The sequence below is a fragment of the Ceratotherium simum genome, chromosome 15 (genome assembly GCF_057802395.1).
Source record: "Ceratotherium simum simum isolate JZ-2026a chromosome 15, ASM5780239v1, whole genome shotgun sequence".
In the NCBI taxonomy this organism is placed as follows: Eukaryota; Metazoa; Chordata; class Mammalia; order Perissodactyla; family Rhinocerotidae; genus Ceratotherium; species Ceratotherium simum.
The window spans coordinates 21,292,727-21,319,155 of NC_141914.1; the positions used below are offsets into that span (position 1 = coordinate 21,292,727).

The 26,429-nt window shown below is 40.2% G+C and overlaps 2 protein-coding genes across 5 annotated transcripts in view; one reads left to right on the plus strand and one right to left on the minus strand.

Moving 5' to 3' along the window:
• Nucleotides 1–298: 298 nt before the first annotated feature.
• Nucleotides 299–8,039, minus strand: COX17 (cytochrome c oxidase copper chaperone COX17). The gene is made up of 3 exons (XM_004436536.3): nucleotides 7,846–8,039; nucleotides 5,847–5,935; nucleotides 299–1,262 (listed from the first exon to the last, which is right to left on the minus strand). The coding sequence occupies exons 1-2, from the start codon at nucleotides 7,950–7,952 to the stop codon at nucleotides 5,851–5,853; spliced, it is 192 nt and encodes a 63-aa protein (XP_004436593.1). The 5' UTR covers nucleotides 7,953–8,039; the 3' UTR covers nucleotides 299–1,262; nucleotides 5,847–5,850.
• A 7,769-nt stretch (nucleotides 8,040–15,808) lies between these two features.
• Nucleotides 15,809–26,429, plus strand: part of CFAP91 (cilia and flagella associated protein 91) — a 66,910-nt gene continuing 56,289 nt past the window's right edge. For all 4 annotated transcript variants that reach the window (XM_014792219.2, XM_087439657.1, XM_087439658.1 and 1 more), the window contains exons 1-5: nucleotides 15,809–15,985; nucleotides 21,320–21,396; nucleotides 21,911–22,068; nucleotides 22,854–22,937; nucleotides 24,041–24,097. In XM_014792219.2, coding sequence (XP_014647705.1) covers nucleotides 15,862–15,985; nucleotides 21,320–21,396; nucleotides 21,911–22,068; nucleotides 22,854–22,937; nucleotides 24,041–24,097 — 500 coding nt within the window. In that variant the 5' untranslated portion in view covers nucleotides 15,809–15,861. The remainder of the gene's footprint in view (nucleotides 15,986–21,319; nucleotides 21,397–21,910; nucleotides 22,069–22,853; nucleotides 22,938–24,040; nucleotides 24,098–26,429) is intronic.

The window sequence follows — 26,429 nt, forward strand, 5'->3', positions numbered from 1 at the left end:
GTAATATACCCAAATATTCAAGTGAAAATACGAATATAGAATCAAAGAAATAGAGAACATTAATACAGTAAATGCTAGATACTGTGCCAAAGGCTTTAAGACACCATTTTAATCAGTACTCACAGTCTTGTAAGTTAGATATTACTACTATTCCTGCTTCTTTCTTTCTTTCAGATGAGAAAAACAGACCCAAAAAGGTCGTGACTTGCTTGAGACCACATCACCAGCTGCTAAACCTAAGTCTGTCACACTTCAAAGCTATGCTCTTAATTAATTAACTAGGAAAGAATCCTGAAGAATAATTTAATTCAGCTCCTTTATTTTAGAAGAGGCAATTTTCCCATCACACAACATATGAACACTATATATTTCTTACTTACATTCCTCAGTATCTTTTGTTGTTAAGATTGGAAACTCAGTTTACTTAAAGGTAGAATATGACCAGTTGCTTCATGAGCTCATAAGCAACTAGTAGGACCACAGGGCTGCTATGGAAGCGAGCCACACTCGATGTTCTATTCCAGGTACCACTATAGCACTGCGCTATTTTGTTGGTGACTTATTTGCACAACCCAGCCTCTGGCCCAGGCCAGCTTCTAATTAAGAAGAGACAACTGTCTGGCCCTTAGGCATTAAACTTATGATTTTAGTCTATTCTAAAATGTAACCAGCCATCTACAGATTAATTATGCCAAACAGTTGAGATCTTCCAAGCCAAGGCACCCTAATGTGATCCAAAATCTAAACAAATTACTTTCCCAAAGGACAACTAGTAAAGAAATAATAATGATTTAAAATACTAAGACTGAAGGCTTGTCCAGTTCTTGTCTTTAAGAAAGTTAAAAATAAAAAACAAGATTTTGAATGAGATGATATGGCTACCATATGCATTCTGAATTCGTAAAGGGTTATTTTCTTACTTCCATGCACCTAATTTTGGAGACTTCACTGGATGAGATCAGTATCTGCTTTTTCCTTACAAAAAATCTCCAGAGTTCCCAGAATGACAGAAGAACATAAGAAACTTATACTACAAGATTTGTTTATACTATATCCTTTAAGAAAAATAAATAAATGCCATGGGAGGATGTGAGGAACACACACACAAAAACACCTGAAGATTTTTGACCAGGCATATTTTCTTTTTTTTTTTTCTTTTTAAAAATTATACTTTTTCCATTTATCAAAGTTCACCAAAGAACTCCCAACATTCTTGAATCTTCTTCATTCTTCAGGAATTATTCAGTCACACAGCAGACCACCTACAGACAAAAATTTATTTTAGAAAGTCAGATTTCAAACATCATGCCAGACCTATGGAGTTAGGGAATTAAGACCACTAGAAAGGAATGCCCCAGACAATACTATTAACTAATTACCACGATTATTCTAAACCTGTCATGAAATAAAAGATCCACATTTTTAAATTCTAGTTTTGCTTAACTAAAAACATCACTGAAACTGTTCAATCCATTACATTGTTTAACCTTGAGAAGTCTTTGTTGAAGTAAAAACTAAATACATATTTATTTATTTTCTCAAAAATATGTTCCCAAAAAAGGCTAAGGCAGTTTATTTTTACAGATATGCCAGAGAAAAGACGTGCAAAGCCCTCCTTGCTGATTCAAGAATGTTTGGCAAAGAGCCACTAAGTGGAAGGCAGAAGGTCAGCTTTGTGCACAAGGCACTTCCTGTGGAAAGTTACTCACTTAAGTCCAAGGGCAAAGAAGGGTAACCCTTTTGAAATCCATTTGGAAAGATCAAAAAGGGAAAGTACCAGAGGATAGGGTTGCTGGTCTGGTCAGTCAACACCAGACTTTAACGGAAGAAACAGGCTCAGAGAGGTTAAAGAACTTGCCTCCAGGTTTCTTCTGATTCCTAAAGGCAGAAAGATAACTAGCTGCCATTCCTCTTCACATTTCTAAGCAGGTTCTACATTCCTCTAGTTTCTCTTTCAGTAAAAGAAGCAGTCATAAGACAGAAAAAAGTGTCCATAATCACCACCATCACATCTATTTTTTTCTTAGGAGTAGTTTTCAAATCTCCACCTTTGCTACCTATTAAATCCTCTGATAGTTTATATTTAGCTTTATCCCTGCTACTTCTTCACATAAGCCAGGGGTTCTGAAGGAGGGTGCACGTGAAAATTATCTAGGAGTTTCTGAGGCAACAGGTACAGATCAGGGTCCAGGCTTGTGAATTTTGGAAAACATTCCTCAGGTGAGTCTGAAGTACACCTCTGGCTGAATGTAGCCTACTTTTATATTAAGTCCTAACCTAGTGAATTCAAGCTACAATTAAGACCTATATCATTTAGGAATAACATTAAAATCTACAAAGATTTTTGAACTAAGGAACTTTCATGAGCATTACGGGGAAGATCTAAGTTTGCAAAATATTTTTCCTGTGAAGCTATCCTCAGAAAAATTGGTCTAACAGTCTAAGACACATCAATTTAGTTAAGTTTATCTTATAATAGTATAGATGGTTGTGTTGGATTTTACCCTACAGCCAATGACCTGGTTACTGAGCTACATATACCTATGTAAGTTACATATACCTATGCATTTCAATAGGTCTAACTAGTATTCATAAAGTTTTATGATTGAAGATCAAGACTATGTGCAATCCTAAAAATGAATATGTTGATAATAAAGTCTCACGAAGTGTAAGGAGTGAAGTGTACAATGCCTGTGATTTGGAGACACAAAAGACCTGGACTCTAGTTTTAATTCCACCACCTATCCACTCTTTTTTTTTTTTTTTTTTGTGAGGAAGATCAGCCCTGAGCTAACATCCATGCTAATCCTCCTCTTTTTGCTGAGGAAGACAGGCTCCTCCTTTTTCTCCCCAAAGCCCCAGTAGATAGTTGTAATGTCATAGTTGCACATCCTTCTAGTTGCTGTACATGGGATGCCGTCTCAGCATGGCTGGAGAAGCGGTGCGTCAGTGCGCGCCCGGGATCCGAACCCTGGGCCGCCAGTAGCAGAGCGCGCGCACTTAACCGCTAAGCCACCGGGCCGGCCCTACCACCTATCCACTCTTTTTTTTTTTTTTAAACAATGGGCTTTTTTTTTTTTTATAATTTTATTTATTTATTTTTTCCCCCAAAGCCCCAGTAGATAGTTGTATGTCATAGCTGCACATCCTTCTAGTTGCTGTATGTGGAACTCGGCCTCAGCGTGGCCGGAGAAGCAGTGTGTTGGTGCGCGCCCAGGATCCGAACCCTGGGCCGCCAGTAGGAGAGCTTGCGCACTTAACCGCTAAGCCACCGGGCCGGCCCAACCACCTATCCACTCTTAACGGGAGCAAGTCTTGTTTGACTTCATTGATCCTCCATTTCACCCCAAAGGGTTGGGGAAAAAGGACACCTGGGACCAATGCGGAGGAGGAACACCTGTTCCTCTTCCAAAAGTATTATGATGGTGAATACGAAAACATGACATTATGAATTCTTAGAAATGCCTTAGTTGGATTCAGATTGTTCTTCTTGTAACCAGGATTCAAAAATACATAATCAGGTCATATATTCAACAGACCTCAATTATGCTAGCCACAACTCCCAAGATATGGGCTATTCTGTTCTGGTTTCTATTTTACAGTTTACAAAGCCTCTTCATACATATATTACTTAATCACCACAACAACTCTGTGAAGTGGGTTGGGCATGTATTATTATCTCTACTTTACAGATGAGGAAACTAAAGTTCAGAAAGTTAAGGACTTGCCCAAGACCACAGAATCAGTTCAACATCAGGTCTTCTAAGTTCAAAGCTCTTGCATGTTCTTTTATACACAAAAGAAGCACATAGGAATCACTCTCATTCTCTGTCCCAATAACATAAACTATATCTTCAGGTCCTTTTGAGAACATGCTCTTTATGACAACAATTGTACCACCTCTGTAGTCCACATGAAGTCCAAGAGAAGCTTTTGATGCGCCTAAAATTAGCATTTTTTTAATCACCCTTTTTATCAAGGCAGGTTCAGCCCTAGGCAACAGCTTATACAACTGACTAGGAAGAGAGATTATGAACAAGGAAACCATGTACAAATGTTGAGATTCCGTGTCTTTAAAAATAATCAATAAATGTACTTACACTTTTAGTATAAGTACCCATCCAAATTTACTTATTTTACAAAATGATTCACCACGGGATTTCTTTAAATAAGTATCTAGTCTAAAAGCCAGTTAAGTATGTCATATATACACAGAGTAGATATACCATACCATATACAGAATCACAAAATAAATTATAGTTCTCTTTTTATAAATGAAAAAAGTGAAATCCAGAGAGGATTAACGTCTTGATAAACGTTAAACGCAGCTGAAGTGAAAACCATGCTCAGCTAGACATCAGAACCAGAATTAAGCCTCAGGCCTTTCAGCCTAGACTGTTTTCCACTACACAGTGATATTTCTTATCAGCTCAGGACAGGTTCCTATTCCTCCTTTTTCACAGCTGATTGAGGAAACTGGCCATATGTGAAATTCCAAAGAGGCAGGAAAGAGGTGAAAGGGAAAGAAGCCAGGCTCTCTCTTACTATTATATTGGTATGTGGCTTTGTATTATCTCTCGACTATTATTAAGTTAAAAGTGGTGGTATGGTATGGATGTTATGGCGGGGGGCGGGAAGGGGCACAAAGCAGAGGGAGTCTGTCTGGAGACCCAGAGGTTCCAACTCTGATCCTGCTAACCTGCCTTGGGATGCATTTCATACCTATAGGCCTTAGTTTCCTTATTTATTACTTATTTATTTAACAATCCTCTATTGAGTACCTACTGTGTGCCAGGCGCTATTATAGGTCCTGGATATGACAGGGAATGAAACAGAAAATTCCTACTCTCTCAGAGCTTACATTCTAGTTGGAGTAAAGGAATGCAGATGATAAATAAATACATAATACGCAGGCAATGGTGTTCAGAATCATGTGGCTATCAAAATTGAAATTAAATAAAACTAAAAATTAAGTTCTTCAGTTTCACTAGCCACATTTCAAGGGCTCAATGGCCACATATGGCTAGTGGCTGCCATGCTGGAGAATGCAGATACAAAACATTTTCATTATCACAGAAAGTTCTACTGGACAGTGCTGAGAGAGAGTGATGGGGAAGGGATACTATTTTAGATGGAGTGTTGAGGAAGAGCCTCTCTAATGAGGAGACTTTTGCACAGAGACCTGAATGAAGTGAGGGAGTGAGTCACGTTGCTATCTGAAGGAAGAGCTTCCAAATAAAAGAAAATCATCTATTTGCAGTATTGTTGTAAATACATCAAAGTCCCTTTCAGCATTAAAATGTGGATTCAAAGCTCAAAGTTCTTCAAAAAATGGCCTGAGGTTTCAGTTTTATTAGAATAAAGCATGGTACAAAAGAAACAACAATAATTCCATTTCTGTTTTGCAGAAAACAATGCTTCCACGTGCTGCCTACTCCCAATTTAAATGAACTTACTAAAGACCCATAATATTAAAAATAAGGAATAGAGAACATTTTCCTTTTGGTTCTTTTAAGTCAGACAACTGAATATTTTGAACTGCCTAAGCCATAATTCCTTCTGACTCTAACATAACTCTAAGGGCTTTTGTCAAGCTCTTGCTTGAAAGCTAAACTCTCCCCTTCCCAAAGCTACTGAATGCCTCTCAATTTATTATCATCATTTACTCCCTATATTAGGAACAGAAAAATTATTTTTTTAGTGACACTTAAGCATGTTACATTAACCAGGTGAACTACCATTCAGAAAGAACGTTGCCCAATGACTGCTAAATCTGTAAAGCAATACACAAGTCTGAAGCAATAAGCCTACGTATTACCTTCCCAATCAGAAAGTATCATGCTCACCATTTCATATCTTAAATCCCAGGGCTCTCATGCACTCCTTGTGGGCCTCAATTAGGTGTCCACAGTGCTCTTCTCCTTTCTCTATGATGCTGTAAAACAAAATGAACTTGTTATCTAACAAAGTAGGCATTAAGCACATTACCAGTAAATGTCATGCACTCGCATGCATGACAGTGATGGAAAGTGAGGCAGAACATGGGTCTGACGGAATAGCTGGAGTTTTAAAAAATGCTGTTACACCAAACGGCTTTGTTTTTATTTGCCCGTGTGATAATTCCATGCTCATGAGGATGTTGCACAAATAACTAGTTTTTTGGGGGTAATCTGATTAGAAGAAATAACTATGTATAGCAAATATTGCCCCTCATCTATATCCAAGGAATAATACTGCTCTATAATGAAATAAACTGACTGAATAAAATAATTACGTTAAATGAAAGACAGAGTGAAGAGCTTAATTTTTTGCCTGCTCTCATAGAGCAAATAAATTTTTGATTCTACCCTACATTCAAATACACCTAAATAAATCTTCTAATCACAAGACACTCACCAACATAAATAGCAAAAGATCTGGCAGCCAGGAGCAGCCTGATGAGCCCCCCTCATGATGATCACAGAACTTTTTACTTGTAAAATTCACAAAGCAAAGACTAGGACCACACAGCTTTATTTCTAGGACCTGAAAATGTAATTTTAGCAAAGTTAAAGCCAATACAATTACAACAAAAAAACTGACTCCTGACTATAGACATTTGGGGAGAAGCTATAGTGGTCTGAGGAAAAGATGCAAAAAGAATTTAAAGAAGGGCAGGTTCTCCTTCCATCTATATCCTACACATCCTTCAATAGCTCCAGGGCTGCCTGCAAATGAGACCCAAGGTCTGAGACAGCAAGCTCCTTATGAAGACAATAGCCAGCATGCCCTGATCATTTATTGAATGCTGTAAATACTGTGCTAGGCACTTGATGTGGCTTATATCATTAACCCCTACCGTAATCCTGGAGGCAGATACTTTTATTAGGCTCATTTTACAGACATTTGAGGCTGATACGTTAAATAATTTGCTCAAGGTCAAAAAGCTGGTGGCCCAGGATTCACACCTCGACTCTGGATCCCAGGCTCTTAATCATGACACCATACTATCTAAAATTTCAATAAGCATTTATTGTTACTATGGAAGCGATTTCAGCATCAGATTATAGTCCTTCAATTCTCCCTTCAGAATATTATGTGCGAAGTACTGACTATTAATAAAAAGCACTGAGCTCCTAGTTATTACCCCCCACTATGCCACTTAGAAAGGGGCTAGACGAAGGGGTGTGCATTCACATCATCTGAGGATTCCTTCTAATGAGATCTGCTCCACAATTGAGGCTGTATAAAATGAGAACAAACAAAACATTTTGTGGATTGACGGCAATCTAGATGTACTACAGGTATTCTAAACACTAAATTGTCGCGACTGAGTGATTTTTAAATCATCTAGCTAAAAATGGGGTGGAGGGTAAGAGAAACTCTTCAGTACTGTAAGGAAATGTACCCTGTCTCCTACTACGTCTAAATTTGGGGAGAAATTACCAGAAAACTTTTTACTCTTTGGTCTTGCCAAATCCTCTGTCATAGCCCTTACCACGTGGTATAGCAACTGGTATATGTCTCCGTTAACTTTAAGCTCCTTTAAATCAAGCATCATCTTTATCCAGTTCTGTCTTCGGACCTAAGGCAGTGCTCGACACATAAGAGATGCTCAAGAACCCTTGAGAGGAAGGAATGATGGGGTGAAGCGAGCCCGGATCAATCTGACCTCTCGTCCACCCCTTCATCCGTTTCCCAGGCTCAGTTAACCGGACAGCCCGCCGCGAAGCCTACGCGGCCCACAACCCTCACGAGCGCCGCCCAGCAAAGCGACAGCCCGCCGAGGCCCAGGCCAGGTCGAGGGCGGAGGCACCGGCAGGCGGCGCGCGGGGCCCGCGGCCCCCTCCCCGCCTGCGCACTGACCACGCATCGCGCGCCTTCTTGGTCTCCGGGCAGGCGCAGCAGGGCTTCAGCGGCTTCTTCTCCTGCGAGTCAGACGGGGCAGGGCTTTCGGCCGTCAGACCCGGCATCTTTCGCGCCAAAAGCAGCGACTAGCGCAAGCACCCGAAACTCTCCCAGCCTGGGCCAACGCCGATTCGTCCGCAGTCACCTCCGTCAGTCGCTCTAAAAGGGACAGGAAGTCCTGCCTCTCTCGGAAGCGTGGGGTGGGAGGGGGTGGGCAAGAAAGGTCAAAAAAGGGCGCATGCGCAAAGGAGGCTAAATTAAGGCAGTAATGCGAGCGCCCCTCTTCAGCGCAGGCGCAGGGAGGCGGAGTGGAACGTCGCCGGGAGTTCGTAAATCACCTTGGGGAGGACACAAAAATGGCAATACGGAATGTGGCAGTGTGGTAGTAAGACGTCTCAGAGATCCTCTCAACCCTTCCACCCACCATGAATGTCGGAAACTGAAGCCCGAGAGATGAAATGACTTCTCAATGCTGAACAAGAGAGACCGCCAGTGAAAGCCAGTTCCCCTTGAGTAATCCCGTATTTCATGCTGGGGCAGTGTCTGCCTTCATCCTGCACCCCCCCACCCCCCGTCTTTCAGTGACCTAGTTAAAAATGGGTAGCAAAGACATTTGAACAGTCCAATCCACCAGTGTTGAAAAAAAATTCCTCTACCACCCCTAGCTCACCCCACACATTTGAAATCCTCAGCTAATTGGTGTATACAGCCCCCTCTCCCACTAATTTGATTTCAGTATGAATTGTTTAATCATAGGGCAAAATACCGGTTAATAAAATGGAAAAACGCCTTTTCCTTGGCATTTCTGGAATTCAGTTAGGTAGATACGTAAACTGGTGCCTACGTTATTTGCAATAGAATGAACATAACCATTGCATTCTTTCCTACAGAGAATTATTGGAGAAAAAAAATGAACTTACTTTTTAATGCAGGACTTTGAGTCATTGTTCAAAGAGCTATCTGGTGATAGATATCTTGGGTAATCAAACTTTCAGTGTCACCTAACCAAGGTTTGTTTTTGTATCTCAGGAACTTAGCTCAGGGAATCGATAGGTGTGTCTGTGAATTGGTGCTGTCTAGGAATAATTTCTATACGTGTGTTTTCCAAGTTACTAAGATGGTCTCTGTTTTGTCATCTAAAAACTTCTAATAAGCATGATTTTTACTTCATTCTGGATTGATATGTTTAGTAATACAACACATTACCCTTATGTTCTCCTAAATTCACCCTTATCCACTGTTAGCAGTACTTTCAACTAGGTGTTCATTTCCATTGTTTAGTATGTTACCACTTAAACAGTGCTTCTTGGATCAGCAACATCAACATTACTTGGAAACATAATATATAATAAACATGGTTCAACAAATCAGTGGGGAAAAGAAAATAGACTAACTGGAGAAAATTAAACACCACATCAAAAGGAGGGGCTCTGCATGTGAAAGGTCAAACTAAGAAATTAATAGAAGAAGAGAAAACTCAAGGCTAACATTCATAAGAAGAGATGTTCCAAAATAGTATTAATCATAGAAATGGAAAATAAAACAACAATGAGGTATCACTTTACACCCATTAGACTGACAGAAATTAGAAAACTAGACAATGCCAAGTACCAGTGAGGAGGCAGGAATCCTCCAGGGTGACTGTTGGGAATGTAGACTGGTCCTGCCATTTGGAGGGCAGTTAGACAGTATCCAGTTAATTTAAGAATAGGTACATATCCTATGATCCAGCAATTCTATTCCTGGATCTATATTCCAAAGAATTTCTCAGCAAGTCCACAGGGAACATGTATGGGGATAATTGTCACAGCACGTTTATGTGGCAGGGAATTGGAGGCAATGTGGGTATTCATCGCTGGGGAGGTGGATAGGGAAATGTGGAGCACTGGGCACAAACTAGAAGAAATTGACAACATATACACAGTAACAAGGACAAATTTTTAAAATAGCATGGGTAGTGGAAAAAAGTAAGAAACAGAATAGATATATAGCCAAATATCATTTACATAAATTTAAATATGGGGTAAAAAATAAGAATACACATAAGAACACATACATGTTAAAAGGTTTGCTTTAAACAGTCAGAATGTTGCCCATGAGAGGGGGCAAGAGGGGGTGGAGAATGGGGATAAATTAAAATAAAGTGACCTTGCAGGGACCAATGATGATAATGTGCCATGAGCAGAGGAGGATAATGAAGTCAACTTGCACCTGAAGAACGAGGACAACTATGCTGGTTGCATCCCACTAAGTGCAATAGGAAAACACTGCTTTATGGGGTAAAAATTGAATTTAATTATATTAACGTCCTCTGTCACTACGCTTTTAGGGGGTGTAGGACAAAGTAAGTTTTATTCTAAGGGCTTAAGCCTCTTCCTTGCTTTTAAGTAAAAATAATCATTTTGTCATAAGAGATATTGTGAATTTCTAGATGACGTGATGTCATCTTGTCATACTGATTTTGGTCCCCCAACAGTAGTTAGCACACGGTAGACACAGCATAAAGGCTTTTTACTCAGACAAATTATTCCCAATAAAGCTTCATTTCGCCCTGTTGCTGCCAAGAATCTAGGGATTTTTTCCATAGAAAGATCTCTCTTAAATAAGCAGAGAAACAAAAAAAATAAGAAAAAGAAAATGTTGTTTGAACTGATTTTCCCTTCTAGTACTGCCCAATAACTCTTTTATGGCACTGATAATTCTTAATAGAGAAGCCAGATTTTTAAAAATGTGCTCACTCAGAATGTATAATTAGTAGAAATGACAACATAATCTTCAACTAAAATACCTTCCATATATGTAGCACTGTTGAGTTTGTGAACCATCATTTAATATTCACAGCAGTTGAACTTATTATTTACATTTATAGATGAGAAAGTTAAGGTTCAGAGATGGACGTGATTTGTTCAAGGTCACATAACTTGTAAGTGGCAGCCCTGGGTCTCAACCTCTTCTTCCTCTAAGGTCTGTTTTCTATCTGTATACTATCCCTTAATTTGTCTAAATGCAAGATGAATATTTCTTATTTTAAAACTAGTCATTGATCTGTATTTAATTGTGCTACTGAACTTTTCTGTCGAGGAAATGAACAAGGAAGAAAAGAGAAAGAAATATCTAAGAGAGTTTAGGGAGTTAAGGGAATTAAGATAAACTGTAGACACAGATTATAGACCAAAGGCTGAAACAGCCTTTCTGCAATTGAGAAAAGATTTTTCTTGCCCCCTTGCCTTCCCTGCTTCAGTGAAGAGAGGGTACTTGCAGTGAAAACATTCGCTGTGACTTCCTCAGGGTAAGCTAATATTAACAGGCCTCAGACAAAGAAGTTAGTCCCTTGCCCCGCCCCATACTTCCTTAACCTTCTATGTTCAAGATATTAACAAGCCCTCGGTTTCCTTCCCAAGCACTGTGACTCCTAAACTCTTTCAACGACTGCTTCTTCGGGATGGAATATTCTCCTGCTCTTGAGAAAAGGACCAAAGGATATTCCTTTCCAAAGTGAAATATTTAGTCATTTACATCCAGCTGCTTAACTCTCCTCTTATTTCAGAACACGTGCAGTAACACATGAGAGTTACTTTTTCTTCTGCCTTTTAATTTATGAATAAGTTAGCTTTAAGGTTAACTACTGATATTTACATTAACATCATGCTTTACTTTTCCTACCCAGCTGAAATGCCTTCAGACTTGTGGGATAGACTGTCTTAGTATTAAAGGAAAAGTAGGAGTATACAACAATGAAATTTAGTGTTTCCCACTCTACCCCAAGAAAAATCTCAATGACCCACTTCCCCCAAGAAGAAAACAACAATTTTGGAGAGCTGTCGTCAGAGATTAAATTGGGAGTAGGTGGCATGTGGAGCCTACATAATATAAGACTGGATTCAACCATGTGTTTTACAGCGGCAACTCTGAGGGTAGTTTGATTAGTACGTTTTGTACCCAGTTCCAATTTTAACCAGTAATACTTTATATTTTAAGCCTCTGGGGCTCTTTGCTCTTGCTATAATCACTAAATTAGTAAGCAGCAAGAGTGGAAATGGTGACTAAAATGGACTTTTTCATAGCACAGTGAATATGTTTTTCTACGGTACTGAATGAGGACATTAGCTACAAATGGCATCAAGCAGTCATTCTGTGGATGGGATGACAGCCCTGGTAATGTAACAAACAACAACTAAGGAAATACTTTCTAAAATCCCTCCATGTTAAAAGTGTTCTTAGCCATTGTTCATGCCTGACTAATCCCAGGAGTGGAGACCTTACCAAGTAAGAGTGGCTAGTTGAGGTTAGTAGAGAAGGAGTGACACCATATGCTGAGAGAGGAGAATTACAAGGCTCGAATTCTCACTTGCCCAGTTAATAGATTTGAAGGTAGCTTTGTATAGTATTTGCATTTCTGCCCCTGCAAAAAAAAAAATACTTTCCAATTTGCACAAGTAAATATGTGCTACACATCATTCTCTACAGCTTTTCAAGAACTCTGAAGGGTCTGAAATTTTACCGTTTGCCTGCCACAGTTCCATGAATGCTGGTAGAAGCCAGCAAACTGCTGGGTCAGAGATGAAGGATAATTTATCTCTTATGGCAGTAGCAGCAAAGTATCAGCATTTTTGTGCCAGTTCCCTGAGCCTCAATTCCCCCAGGGCGACGTGAGGAAGGCCAGATAACATCTGCATACACATGGGTTGCATCAGGAAAGGAACAGTGAGCTTAAGAAACCCAAATCTTTAATAATGAGCAGTAAGAATGTCTGCCCTTGGCTCTAAGGGAGACACTATCTCTGACTTCTAAGGCTGTAAGCAAACTTGCCCTTTGCTCCAGAGGCCAACACTGTATCTTCGAAGGTTGTTTCCTACGCTAACAAAGGAACAAGGGCAGACAGTGCCCCCCTTGCAAGACAAGCAGAAACATGAGACCCATGGAGAACTGTTTCCCAACATGGCAAAGTCTAACTTTCATTTTTAATGAAATTTTATTATTAACTAGCACCCCTCTCCAATATCAGAGTTTCTTCTATACAGGGAGACTAAAAGACACAGAACCCAATTTCATGACGATTGCGTATTAGTCATTTCTTGCTGTGGAACAATATTACCACAAACCTAGTGGTAGTACACATTCATTGTTATCTCACAGTTTCTGTAGTTGGGAATCTGGGCATGGTTTAGGTGGCTGCTCCGATTAGGCTCCCACAGGACTGCAATAAAGATTTTGACTGAGATTGTGGTCTCATCTGAGGTTCTACTGGGGAAGGATATGCTTCTAATCTCACTCAGATTGTTGGCAGAATTCGGTTTCTTGCAGTTGTAGGACTGAGGGATTTGGTTTTTTGCTGGTTGTGGATTGGAGGTTGCCCTCAGCTCTGAGAAACCACCTGTAGCTCCTTGCCACATGGGGTTTCCCAACACGGCCGCTTGCTTCCTCAAAGCCAGCAAGGGAGAGAGTGAGCAACTCCAGCAAAACGGCCACTACAGTCTATGTAATTCAGTCACGTAGTTACCTATACCCCATTACTAATGACATATTCTGTTGGTTAGTGTCTCCTGATGTGTTTATGGAGGTGGTTGTTTGTCGATTACTTCAGATAACTTATCTGACTGAGTAAGGAAAATTCTTTCTGAGGAGGGGACATTTTAGCTGAGACCTCAAATCATGAGTCGGCAGTGAGAAGATGGGGGTGGGGGTGAGGAACATTCTGGTAAGAAGGAACAGAAAATGGGAAATGTAGCTCTACCCACAGATAGAAAAATATTATCATACTATTACAACATTGTAATTTATGTTTCTGTCTGTTTTCTCCATCATTCAGTGAGCTGTACAAATTATCTCACAATCTTCAATATTCCATAGCAGATAGTAAATTTGTTTAATAAATGGATGGATTTATTCATTTAGAAATCATTTTATTGAGCTTTCATTTACCACGTACTTCAGAGATACAGAATGACCATGTGAAGGCCTGTGCCCTCAGTGAACTCACAGTTGTGGGGAGCAGAGTTGCAAACAATTGCTGATACAAGGTGGTCAGTGCTATTGGTGCTACTACAGCTTTGGAAGAAAGAATGAAGCCTCCCTCTTTTGGGGGATTGGAGAAACTACCTAAAGGTGGCAAAGTTAGTGCTGAGACTTGAAGGTGTGGGGGATCAGAATTGGCTACCTCAAAATATGTCTCTTTACCTTGATTTTATTCTGAAAGACACTTTGACCTCCCCCCCTCCACTAACTGCCTAAAAGAATTTAAGATAAGAGCACTGTCCGCATGACAGGCCATCACCATAGATAACTCTGGGTATGGATAGACTGGGAGGGTCCTTGCTAAGCCCATTCTTATCAAAGTTCTGTTTACCAAACATTTACATTTGTAAAGGAAATCTCCATTTGTAAATGTATCACCATCTCTGTACTGGGAAGAAAGGGGGATGACATCATCTCTAGAAACTTGTCAATATGGAAGGCAAGGCCTTAAATCTGCTTAATAACCTTACTCTTGTTTACTGTGCTTTTCTGGTAATCTCTCATAGCTGACTCCCCCACCCCCAACATCCTCCTTTGTCTTTACCTGAATATGCTATTTAAAGATGAGAACTTCCGCCATATGTTGAGTTACCCAGTTTTCCCGGGTCTCTCTCGTGTATACAAGTTATAAAGCTTTGTTTGATTTTTCTTCTGCTATTCGATCTCATGTCAATTTAATTTGTAGCCCAGCCAGAAAGGACCCAAAGTGGGTAGAGGACAGTCTTCCTCCCCTTCGAAGGATACCTAAATTAGTTGGGGAGCATAAATAGGAAAAGGCATTTTAGGTAAAAGAATCAGCTTGAGCAAAGGCTTGGAGGTGACAAAGTATAAGTCTGGTTTGCAAAAATCCCAAGAAGTTTAGGAGTAGAGAAAATAAAACCAGGAGTATGTGTGGAAAGAGGAATGGCAGGCCAGGAAGCTTACTCAAGAAGTGTCTATGGATCATATCAAAAGGACAAAGAAGCCAACTAGAAGGTGTCCTATGGCCTAATGGGATAATTTGAGCATCATAAAGAATAATGATTATAATGGATTAAAACACATCAGATATGTAGAAATGCTTGCATTCATAATGATACTAAGCAAACAAAACCTTATTGGTTAACACTGGAGGTTGCTAGAGCACCAACTCATTTCTCTGAAATTGATAATTAAAGTGAAAGATTTCCTTTCCTCTACTATCCCTGTATTTCAGGATAACCAATGAGTTGGTGACAGAAAGTTCTTTTTATAGAGGAATCCCAGGTAATAAAGAAAATTATTGAAAGTATTAGAAATTCACTGTTCCTCAGTGATTCCTCAGCTCCCAGAAGCCCCGCGGAAAGGGGATGTCCGAAATGAAAGCCCCAACTATTTTTAGAAGGTTCTGAGATTTCCCAGGGCTTTTCGAAAGAGGCTACCTCCGGAGTGTAACAGGCAAATAGCTGCTGGATTGAACAGCCTTGTCCCCAGCCTCCGGCGCTCCAGCGTTCACCCCGGGTGGACTCGCCCCTGTCTCAGGCGTACAGCGAGAAGCGAGGCTATCCCGCCCCGCCCCGCTTTCCTCCCCTCCCCACATGTGCCCTTCTTTTCCTACTCGCTTCCCTCCCCACCGCCCCCCGCTGCTGACGCCCCTCCCGTCTACTCTTTCCCATCCTTCCTCTCCTGCGCCTCGCCCCACCCCTTGCTTATCTTACCCGCTCCTCCTCTCCCACGCCAGACCCGCGGCTCCCTCCTCGAGCCCCGCCTCGTATGTTCGCCCAGCCACTCCTCTCCTGCTCCCCTCCCCACCTCATTTCTCCTCTCTCAGCCAACCCCGCCCCTCCCTTCTCAAGCCCCGCCCCCTAGCATCGCCCCGCCCCTCCTCTCCTGCTCCCCCCCCGTGTCTCCGCGCTGCCGTAGGTTACCATAGCTACGGTGCAAGCGGCAGCTAGGCCTCCCTAGTTGATCCCCGGCTGGCGGGAGGGAAGAGGCGGCAGCATGAGCCACGTAGTGACCATCGAGGAGCCCCAGGCCACGCCGCAGGTGTCTCCGACCGGGTGCAGGGTGAGGTCGGGGACCTGGGGCCAGGTCTCCTCCAATCGAACGTATGATTTCCTGTACGGTAAGGGCGGCGCCATACCTCCCTCCTGAGTTGTCGACTCCTGGGCCAGGTGGGCTTCCAGACGGTGGGACCTGGCCACTGGCGCAGGGAACAGATATACGAGCCTCAGGAGGGATCCCTTGCCCGCGGTTGTTGTTGATTGGGTGGGGACAGCTCCGAGCCCTCCAGGTGGCGGCGCTCTCGAGGGCGCCATGAAGTTGCAGATGGGCTCTGCGTCTCGGAGCACCGCGCGGGGTCGCCTTCTCTTCGCCACCCTCTTTTCCTGATAATTTGCGCAGCCCTTAGCCATCTTCCTGAAAACTGTTCTGGGCATTTTGGTATCCAGAAAAGTATGCAATAATTTGCAGACTTGGAGATTCACTCAACATTCCCACGTTCAAACTGCATAAAATGCGCAACAAGAATGACCTTCCCGCTCCCATTCTCTGGGCAACTCCAAATTTGGCATTCTAGGTAAAGAAGTGCCAGTTTATTTCACCTTTGTTTTTAGTTTTCTCTTTTTCTTTAAACTTAATCTATCCATCAAAGCATTGCTTATAAATTAAGTCCCCTGGGTCCTTTTGGGCCAATAAAGCCCCGGTTTATTTTAATGCCCTGATTGTCCGTTTATGTTCTGTCTCTTCTACTGGACCTTAAATTCCTTGAGTTCTTTAAGTTCTTGTTCTATACATTTTTGTAGCCTTCTCAGTACCTATTCCAGCGCTTGTGCCCATGCTAGGTGCTTCATAAATGTTTATTGAATTATTGAATTTACTATTACAATAATTATAATCGGGTAAGCATGATTTCTTCCAATTTTGCCCTTAGTAGTCCCACATTCTTCACCTGAACCTTGCATTGGTTACCTCTGGAATTCCCAGGGTCTCCTTTGGATGGGAATCTGTAGGCTGCCCATTTCCTGGTATAGGGGCTATGAATGATTGCTTCCATATTCTGATCAGTGGTTTTCTTTATTCACTCTTGGTTTCATCTGATAAAATAAATCTAGTAAACTGCTGTAAATACATCACCAAGTTTGTTTCAAAGGTAATTTGGAAATGGGGATAGACATCTTCGGAAAAGACAAGCAAAGAATTTATTAAGCTCCTTGTATCTTTTGTCCCTGAATGAATCTCTTTTTTTTTGCAGAGGGATTGCTAAATGTTTCCATGTCCCTTGCAAGGAACAGAAATCCACTCAGAATAGATCAAATGAAAGTTTGGATTGTTTCAATAAAACAGGCAGTCTCAGCTTTTCATGGACAGGATGCTTAAAGTAGCCAGGACAGACTAGAACCAGGACGGGAAAGGTCAGAACTAAGGTTCAGTGCCACTCAATTCCTTGGAACTTATGGTCTTTCACCCTCTTAGGGTAGCCAGATTTAGCTAATGAAAATACAAGATGCACATTTAAATTTGAATTTGAGATAAATAATGAATAATATTTTAATTATTATTTTATTATTATACTATTAATGAACTTTTAGTCCCATGCAATATTTGGGACATATGCATATAAAAATTATTCATTGCTTATCTGAAATTCAAATTTAACTGGGCATCCTGTATATTATCTGGCAACTCTAATCCTGCTGTTTTCTGTGCATATCCTTCTTTCTTCCTTCTTCCGTCTGACAGAAAGCCACTATATATGGATTTCTCTTATTATGACAGGGACTGGGGTGGCACTGTACGTGACCTCTTAGCCTAAATCTCCCCACCATTTATATAGAGTCCTTTTGTATCTTAGCTGAAAATTGAAGAGAGGAGTAAGATAGGTTGTTGGCCAGCCAATGAGTTGACTGGCGTAGGTCAAATTTCCACCCTGACAGAACTGTGGTGGGGGGGCTGTGGAGGTCAATAGTACCAATATGAACACCTTTCCAAAATTATAGTTAACATCAGTCTTTAATAAATCTTACCTCATTTATATACCATTTTGCATTTTACTCATTTGTTGTAAATGCTTTGTATCTCTAAAATGCCTTTCTTGAAGTGCCCACTGTACTTTGTCACTTCCCCGAATCTGTATATTTGTTGATGGATTAATAGCTACATTACTGCCCTGATGATTAAAATCTTTTAAATATATATTTTTCCTAGCTTCCAATAATGTTTTAAAATACTTTCTAGGTTTATTATGAGCTCTTTCTTCCTTTCTTTTCCCCAGAATCTGCAAATTATTATACTTTCCCCTAAAAGTAATCATTATGTCTTGGGGTTTGAAACACTTCCTCTCTCTCACCATTACTTGGTTGTGACAACTTCCTGGGCTTCTTAGAACTGTTTCTACAATATGGGTAAATTGGCTGAGGTGCTCTCTGATGATTTCCATGGAAAAATTTCCCCCATAAAATCCATGGGCTTTTGATAACATTAGGCCTGAGAGCTGGAAGGACTGGAGTTTAAATCCTAACTTCCAATCAGTAAGTTGCTAACTTCTTGAAGGCTCGGTTTCCTCACCTATAAAATGGTGGCCTAGTGGGGCTGGCCCGGTGGCATAGTGGTTAAGTTTGCACACTCTGCTTCAGCGGCCAGGGGTTTGTGGGCCAGATCCTGGGCGTGGACCTACACATCACTCATCAAGCTGTGCTGTGGCAGCGTCCCATATATAAAATAGAGTAAGATTGGCACGGATGTTAGCCCAGGGCCAATCTTCCTCAGCAAAAAGAGGAAGATTGGCAACAGGTGTTAGCTCAAGGCCAATCTTCCTCACCAGAAAAAAAGGAGGCCTAGTGCCTACCTCATTGGGTTTTTGTGAGAATTAAATGGAATATTGCAAATAAAGCACTTAATACCTGTCTAGGAGTAATCAAGTGATATCTGGTGACTGCTGGCATCTCAGAGGCCTTTCTGCTGCCTTTTCAGCACTGATTATAATCACAGTTTTAGGATATGTTGCAGACTGTGTAGTCACAAATCATACAGTATTGTGTCATTATCTTCTACAGGTGGCAAGAATGTTTCTATATGTATCATGTCTTCCCACTCCTTATGAGAATAAGAGGAGAATGTTTTATTATTTATTATTCAGACTTAGGGGAAATGCAAGGTAGACTAATTTCAGATGAACAACACAATTGCCACTATAGACCCAGTGATATCTTCTAAATCACTTACAGTAAGAGTATGAATAGAAATTTCCCTTTGTCCCATACTATTTCCAATATATAAGAGATGTTGAAGCTATTTTCTTCCTTTCCTTTAAACAGGTACATTCATTCTGCCTTCAAATTCACTAGCCTGTAATTTGAGGTTATAAAATCTGGCCTCTTCCTAATCAGCTCAGTTTCCATCACTTCGCAACCTGAATTGCAGATAATGGATTTGGGTGATGCAGCTAAAGAAGAATATTTCTAAAGGCTGATGATTCTCAAATTTATATCGCCAGTCTAGACTTCTCTCCCAAATTCTAGACTTGGATATCAAATTGCCTACTTTATGTCTCCATTTGAACATGTAATAGACACCTAAGACATGCTTTCTTGATGTTCTCCCCACAAACTCGCTCCACCACAGGCTTTCCTGTATCGGTTGGTGCCAACCCCACCCTTTAGTTGCTGAGTCCAAAAATCTTGGCGCCATCATTGCCTCCCCTATCTCCCTCACACCTTCCAATCCGTTAACAAGTCTTGTCTGCTCTACCTTAAAAATGTATCTAAAATCCTGCCACTTCCATCATTTCTGTTGCTACCACCGTGTGCAAACCATCATCATCTCTTCCAGATTACTGCATGAGCCTCCTGATAGGTCTCCCGGCCTCTTCCATTGCTTCTCTCCCTGAACTCTGTTCTTAACTGGCCAGCCACAATGAATATTTTAAAACATAAGTCAGATTTTGTCACTCTGTGCCTCAAAATCTTGCACTAGTTCCCCGTCTTACCCAGATTAAAAGTGAAGTCTTTTCAGTGGCCTACGAAGCTCTATGTGTGATTGAGGCCCCTGGTAACTTCTCGGACCTTTTATCTCCTACTTTTTCCCCCTCTCACTCTGTTTCAATCATATTGGTCTCTTTGCTGTTTTTCAAACATGTCAAGCATGCCACCATCCTAGGGCCTTTGCTCTAGCTCTTTCCTCTGCCTAGAATGCTCTTCCTCCGGATAATTATATAGCTAACTTCCTTACTTTCAAGTCTCCTTAAATGTCACCTTCTCCATGAGGCCTGCCCTGACCACCCTGTGTAAAATTGTAACCCAATCTGCTTCACCCTACTCTCCTCTTTTTTTTTAGTAGCATTTATTACCCTCTAATTCTAACATATTATATAAATTGCTAATTTGTTATGTTGTTGTTGATTGTCTCTCTCCCATGAAGTCAGGGATCTTTATCTTTTTGTTGATGTCTTCCAAGCACCTAGAACGTAGTAGCCAGTCAATAAATATTTCTTGAATGAAAGAGTAAAGAGAACCTGAGCCTCTTGTAGCTTTTCAGCCTTGGTGGGAATATCAAATGTCTGCATCCAATAAATCGTTTTTGTTGGGTAACCGAGGAGTTATTAGGTTCTAGGAATTGACTCACATTAAATCACAATACCAATTTATTAATTTCTGTGGAGGAATACATGTTACCAAGTCATCTAGACTAGTTGGTCAGGGTATTTGTCTCTGAAGAGATGTCTACTTGGGAAATCAAGTCTGTATCTGAAGGGTGCTTGTGAATTTAATGTCAGATTGTTTGATTTTAAGGGATGGTATAATCAATCATGAATACTCTTTGTCACTTTAAAGATATACCTAACAAGCACATACTTATAACAGCAGGGCAGTCTTTTGTTGAACTTTGGAGAAATAACTTAGTTCCATCATCAACATACTTATAAACTTAAGGGGTAAATTCTAAAGATAGCTGATCTGATTTATCTCTTATTAGAGAATGACATTTTCTTACCGTGTCTACCAATCCTGAAGTGACATGCCGTTAAAAGTTTGTATCTTCCCTGTGTACTGAATATGGGAGCTAGTGCCCAAATTTATTGTTTCTTTCACTTGCAAGTGGACATAGTGCATGTATACATGGTCTTTCCTCTTGGAGTGTTTCCTGGGCTACCCGGACCCAGAAGGTGGTTTGTTCCTAGGAGAGAAGAGAGCATGTTTAGGCTGTGGTGCTTGAGAACATGTTAGGCTTTCTTTTTGCATTCCAATTCTATAAACTGACTTTGGAATACACAGGAAAGAAATGCATCTAACAGACTTTCACTAGTGGTAGAGTAACAGGGCTGTGAGCTGTTGCAGAGGTAGGCAATATCTGAATTTTCTAATTTGTTTTCCAATTAAGAAATTACATTGCTTTGCCATTATTCCCAGCCTAGCAGTAGATATGTTCTATTCCTTATACTACCTTATTGTTTATTTCGCAGATCCATTGTTTATTTTGTCAAGTGAGAAAGACCACACACAGGCAAATATCCAAGCCACCGTGATTCGAAGCAAACTGGTAGGTCTAATTCATCCAGTAAGGCAGCCTAAGGAACCTGAACCAGCTAGTTTGGTTAACTGCGCTGATCAGATTGACTAAGCACCAGATCGCCACTGGATTTTGTATTGTGCAGAAATTACTTTGCCATGATTACTAGGGGACAAGGCATCTTCATACTTGTGGCCCAATCTGGGGATTAATTAACTAATAGTGAATAAAGGACTCACTATAATATAATTTATTTCAATGGGAAAAGTAATATATGCCTGAGTTAAAAGAATTCAAATAGTATAAAAGCATACACGTATGACGTAAATTCTAACCCTCAGCCCTCTTCACATAATCATCGATTGGCATCACTTTCTTGGGTATCCTTCTAGAGATATTCTATACATATACCAATAACTCTTCGTTCTATGCCATGTATGCTGTGTACCTTTTTTTTAAAGTTTGCAACATAAGTCAAATGCTTTAGAAAATCTGATGGTATAATTTTGTCCTTTTCCTCCCTGGTTCCCTGTCCTAACATTAGAGAAAAGTTCCCAGGTTTAGGACCATGTTCAGTAACCTGATACATTATCCAAGATATTCTCTGCATTGGAGCAAAGCAGACCCCGTCCCGCCATTCATCAGTCGGGAGTGGAAGGGTCACAAGGAGAAACACAGAGAAGCCCTCCTGCAACTTGCTGCGTAAGTGTCAGGTAGCTTCAGCTGCTGCTCATGTTTTTAATGAATATATTTTTCTTTTTAAAAATTTTTACCTATTTATTCTGCATTATTATAAAATGTACAATTGTGATGTTACACTTAGGCCAGTTGACCCCAATTTCTCTCTCTTAAACCCTTTGACTAAAATGAGCCTGATTCAGGAGCAATGGTTATAGATTTATTGGTTTAATAGATGTTCTCAGAAGGTTGGAGTGAATATATAGATTAAATGACAACTTGCCACCAAAAGTAGAGGTGACTGAATTTGTCGTCCCTTTGATTTATCTTTGAAATTGCAAGTGGACTTTTCTGCTAGTATCTAAATATATTTTTTGGAGACTTGCAGCCAAAGCACCTTCAGAGACAGGTCTCTTGAATTCCTTATTATTTTAATTATTTATAAGTTCATATCTAGTAAATTTTTTAAAAAATGCTACCTTTCAGCCTGGACATAAAAATTTGTCTTTTGAAACTTTGTAATTCTCATGTGCTATTAATTAAAAGTGGGCATTTTTGTATGTGGGATTTCATAAATCTGCTCTTTTCTTAACTCTCACTTCCTCTTGTTAGCTCCTGGTTTCCTGGCTCAGAAAAGTAGTTATATCTAGTCTGAGATGGAGTCAGTCAGACGCATGTTCTAGAAGACTTTGCTCTCAGTCTGAGATAACCTGTGCATCTCCTACTTTATAGACATAGAAATATTAAATAGAAATTATATTTGGAAATGATATGTTAGTCTTTAATAATGTTTTCCTGCTTCGTTTTAGAACTGACACTTCTTTTCAGATGCCTAAAGAAGTTTATGAAGATCCTGAAGTTACTGGAAAGAATCGCTATAAATATTTTGAAAGGTAGAGGAATTACTAATGAATATGAGCCTTGGTATTATTAGAGAACCTCTTTACGATGATAGCAGCTATCATTTTTAAGTGCATGCAATGTGCCGGGCACCATTGTAAGTGCTTTACATATATATTATCAATTTTCACAACAGAAATGTAGAATAGGATATATTATCCTCACTTTACCAGTAAGGAAGCTGAGACCAAGAAAGGAGAAGTAAATTGCTCAAGGTCACATAAGTTAGCAGGTGGCAGAGCTGGGATTCCAAGTAAGTCTCCCTGACTTCAGAGGTACTAATTGCACATAAGAATGTATATCTGAGAACAAAATGAAATGAGATACAGCAGAGATACTGTGACAGTCATAGTGCAGGGCAAGTTGTTAAAAGTGGGTAAATTGGTGACATTTTCTTTCTTTGTGTGAATGTTGCCAAAACCAACATGGTTAAAAGATTTACTTTGTTTCATTTGTGATTAATACTCATGCAATGATCATATACTCGGATAAAATAAAATAAGATGAAGATTTCTCTATAGGTCTTATCTGAGTTAGAAAAATAGTCTTGATATCATATCTACATAAGCTTCCTTGAGAAAGTAAATTGGTAATCCACATTATTATTTATGAGCAGTCTCCTTAGTGAAGTTTTATGATGCTGACTTTTCCAGGGACATTTAATTCTTAAAAATAGTATACTTCATTCCTAGACTTTTCAGGGGAAGTTTTAAAAACTAAATCATTGGGAATTTCAGAATGTCTCAGGGAACCTGAGAAGTTGCTGGGAGCTAAAGGCCAGCTGAAGCCCAAGTACAGGGCACTGCTTCTCAAAGTGTGGCTTGTTTCCCATCTGCAGAGAAAACACTGGAGTGTTTATTAAAAATGCAGATTCATTGGCTCTACCCTAGAATCTCCTGCGCTTGACCTGGGAATTTGCATTTTAAAAAAGAATCTCCCCACTCCCCCTGATTTTGTGTATGGCAAAGTTTGGGGATTACTGATACATGGAATTTTCACGCTCACTGATTTTAAGGGACAAATATTAGAATTAGAAGAAAGCTGAGTGCACACAATGCAAAAGTCCCACATGGTTGTGTTTTCCTTTCTCCCCCAGGCCTTTCCTTCCATTTTATCAACAGATGCCATTGAATGTTGTTTTTGAAGCAGCCAAGTAAGTAATCATTACTTTAAAGCTTTTTTTTCTAGTTTTTTTTATTTATTATTCGCTTCCATATTTGCTTCCAGGAGGTAGTTCTCTAAAGCCACATTTTTCAAACTGGATCAGAAACCATTAGAAGGTCATGAAATCTTCTAGTGGGTCATGAGCAGCATTTTAAAAAATGAAATAGAATAGAAAATAACCAAAAGCATCAGACATATTGAGGGCAGGTTGTTTTTCGTTTATAACTTTTGTTTCAAATAGATATATACATGTGTTAATATTAATAATGGTTATGATGTAAAATATATTTCTTATAACGAGTTGTGGTAAAAATAAAAGTTGAAAAATGCTTTAAATGTCCTCTTTTGCTTCCCTGAAACACATGCTTATTTGACAATAGTTCTTCAACATTTTATCAAGAAAACTAATCAGTTATGCACTATTTTTTAAATGCTAGAATTTTATAGTTTAATAATCATCTAACCTACATAAGGCAGTGTGGTATACAAAGATAAATGAAACATGGTTTCTGCCCCACAGAGGAGTGAACCAGGGTAAGAGGGAAGTCAACAACAAGGGCAGAATGTGGGATAAATGTACAGTTCTCCAATCTTTAGTTTTAGGGCAAGGCAGGTTAGGTAAAGTATCTCATTAAAAATCTAATTTTTGAGGCAGCCCTGATGGCCTAGTGGTTAAGGTTCGGGGCTCTCACCACTTTGGCGACCCGGGTTCATTTTCCAGTTGCAGAACCACACCACTTGTCTGTCAGTTGCCATGCTGTGGTGGTGGCTCACATAGAAGAACTAGAAGGACTTACAACTATGATGTACAACCAGGCACTGGGGCTTTGAGGAGAAGAAAAAAAAAAAAGCAAGATTGGCAACAGATGTTAGCTCAGGGCAAATCCTTCTCTGAAAAAAAAATCTAATTTTTGCTATACTCTTTCCTGTGTTAACTTAATATGTCTATGAGAGAAAAAAAAAATCCAAAGTATTCGTGAAATAATCAGGAAAAGAAACCTTTTTAAGGTCTCAGATTTCTGAATAGAAATTTAGATAGGGCTTGGCTTTCAAACAAGCATTTAAAGGATATGGTTACCCCTAATGATATTAGCATCTTATAAATAGGACATATGATATCAAATGTCTGTAATCCTCAAGAAAAATGCCAATTATGATCTCAGTTCTCCTCTAAATTTTTAAGACTGTGTATGGATACCTTTGTCTCTTACGTAGATGGAGAATAGATTCCCTGCTCTTCCCCTAGACAGAGCAACCCTGTGTGATGTCAGTTTACCTGGGGACAGCTGCAGATTTATTTTCTATGAACTGCTTTGTATGAGCAAAGAGGGAGCTATGAGACAGGTGGATCCCTATAGATACCTCTGGTAATTCTTTAAAAGCAGGCCCACTGGATCACCTGCTTTGGAGGTCGTAATTACCCCAGGTGTAAAAGTTGTTCAATTAATTGTAGGGAGTTTGGAGGTCTACAGTAATGAACAGTGGGCCTCCCCACTCCTTCCTAAATAACTGTGAAATAAGGGAAAAAGATTCCCTCTGACTGTTAAACCATGACAGTTGACATTCTAGATAGGCTCTATCTCTCTTAGAAGATTTTAAAGAATGAATCAGTATCCTTGAGTGAAGTCAACTCTGGAATTCTGGTGGGGTTGAGTGTCTGAGCGGTGAGGATAATTCCACCTTATGTTAGCAGGGATGGACTTGTCTGGGGACCAGCTGACCTTCTCCAACCGTACTGTTTTCATGGCTGGCTGTTGGAGTCTTTACTTTGGACTCAAGCATTTTGGCAAAGAAGATACAAAATTATTTTCAAAACATTCAATGGCGATTTCCAGTTCCGCATGTAAGGAGCTTGAAAGTCGCCAGTCTGTCCGAACAACAAGTAAAAAGCTGAACAAACTGAAAAATCAACAACTCTTTTTGGATTCATAAGAGAGAGGAGGATCCAGGGCAAACTGCTGCCCCCAAGATTGGAGAGACAGACAGGCGAATAGAGGGAGTCACGGCTTCCTGGAAAGAGATTCGTGAGCAGAAACTGCCCCAGGAACCTGTCCCAGGTAGGAAAACGTGAACTGTAATCGATGGATTGCTGGAAGCTCAGTGTGGAAAACTCTGAGTTAAAAACTCTAGGGGGATTCAGTAATAGGGGGGCCCTCACAATTTTGTGAGATTTACCTCCAGGAGCTCAATCAGGTTCTCATAGTAAGTATGGGAGAAAAATCCCCTCATGCTTACTGCAGGAGGAAGGGAAAAGGAACCATTTTGAAATATACTAGAGCACTCAACTCTAACAAGGCCTGCCCTCAGAGGAAGCTAGTTAA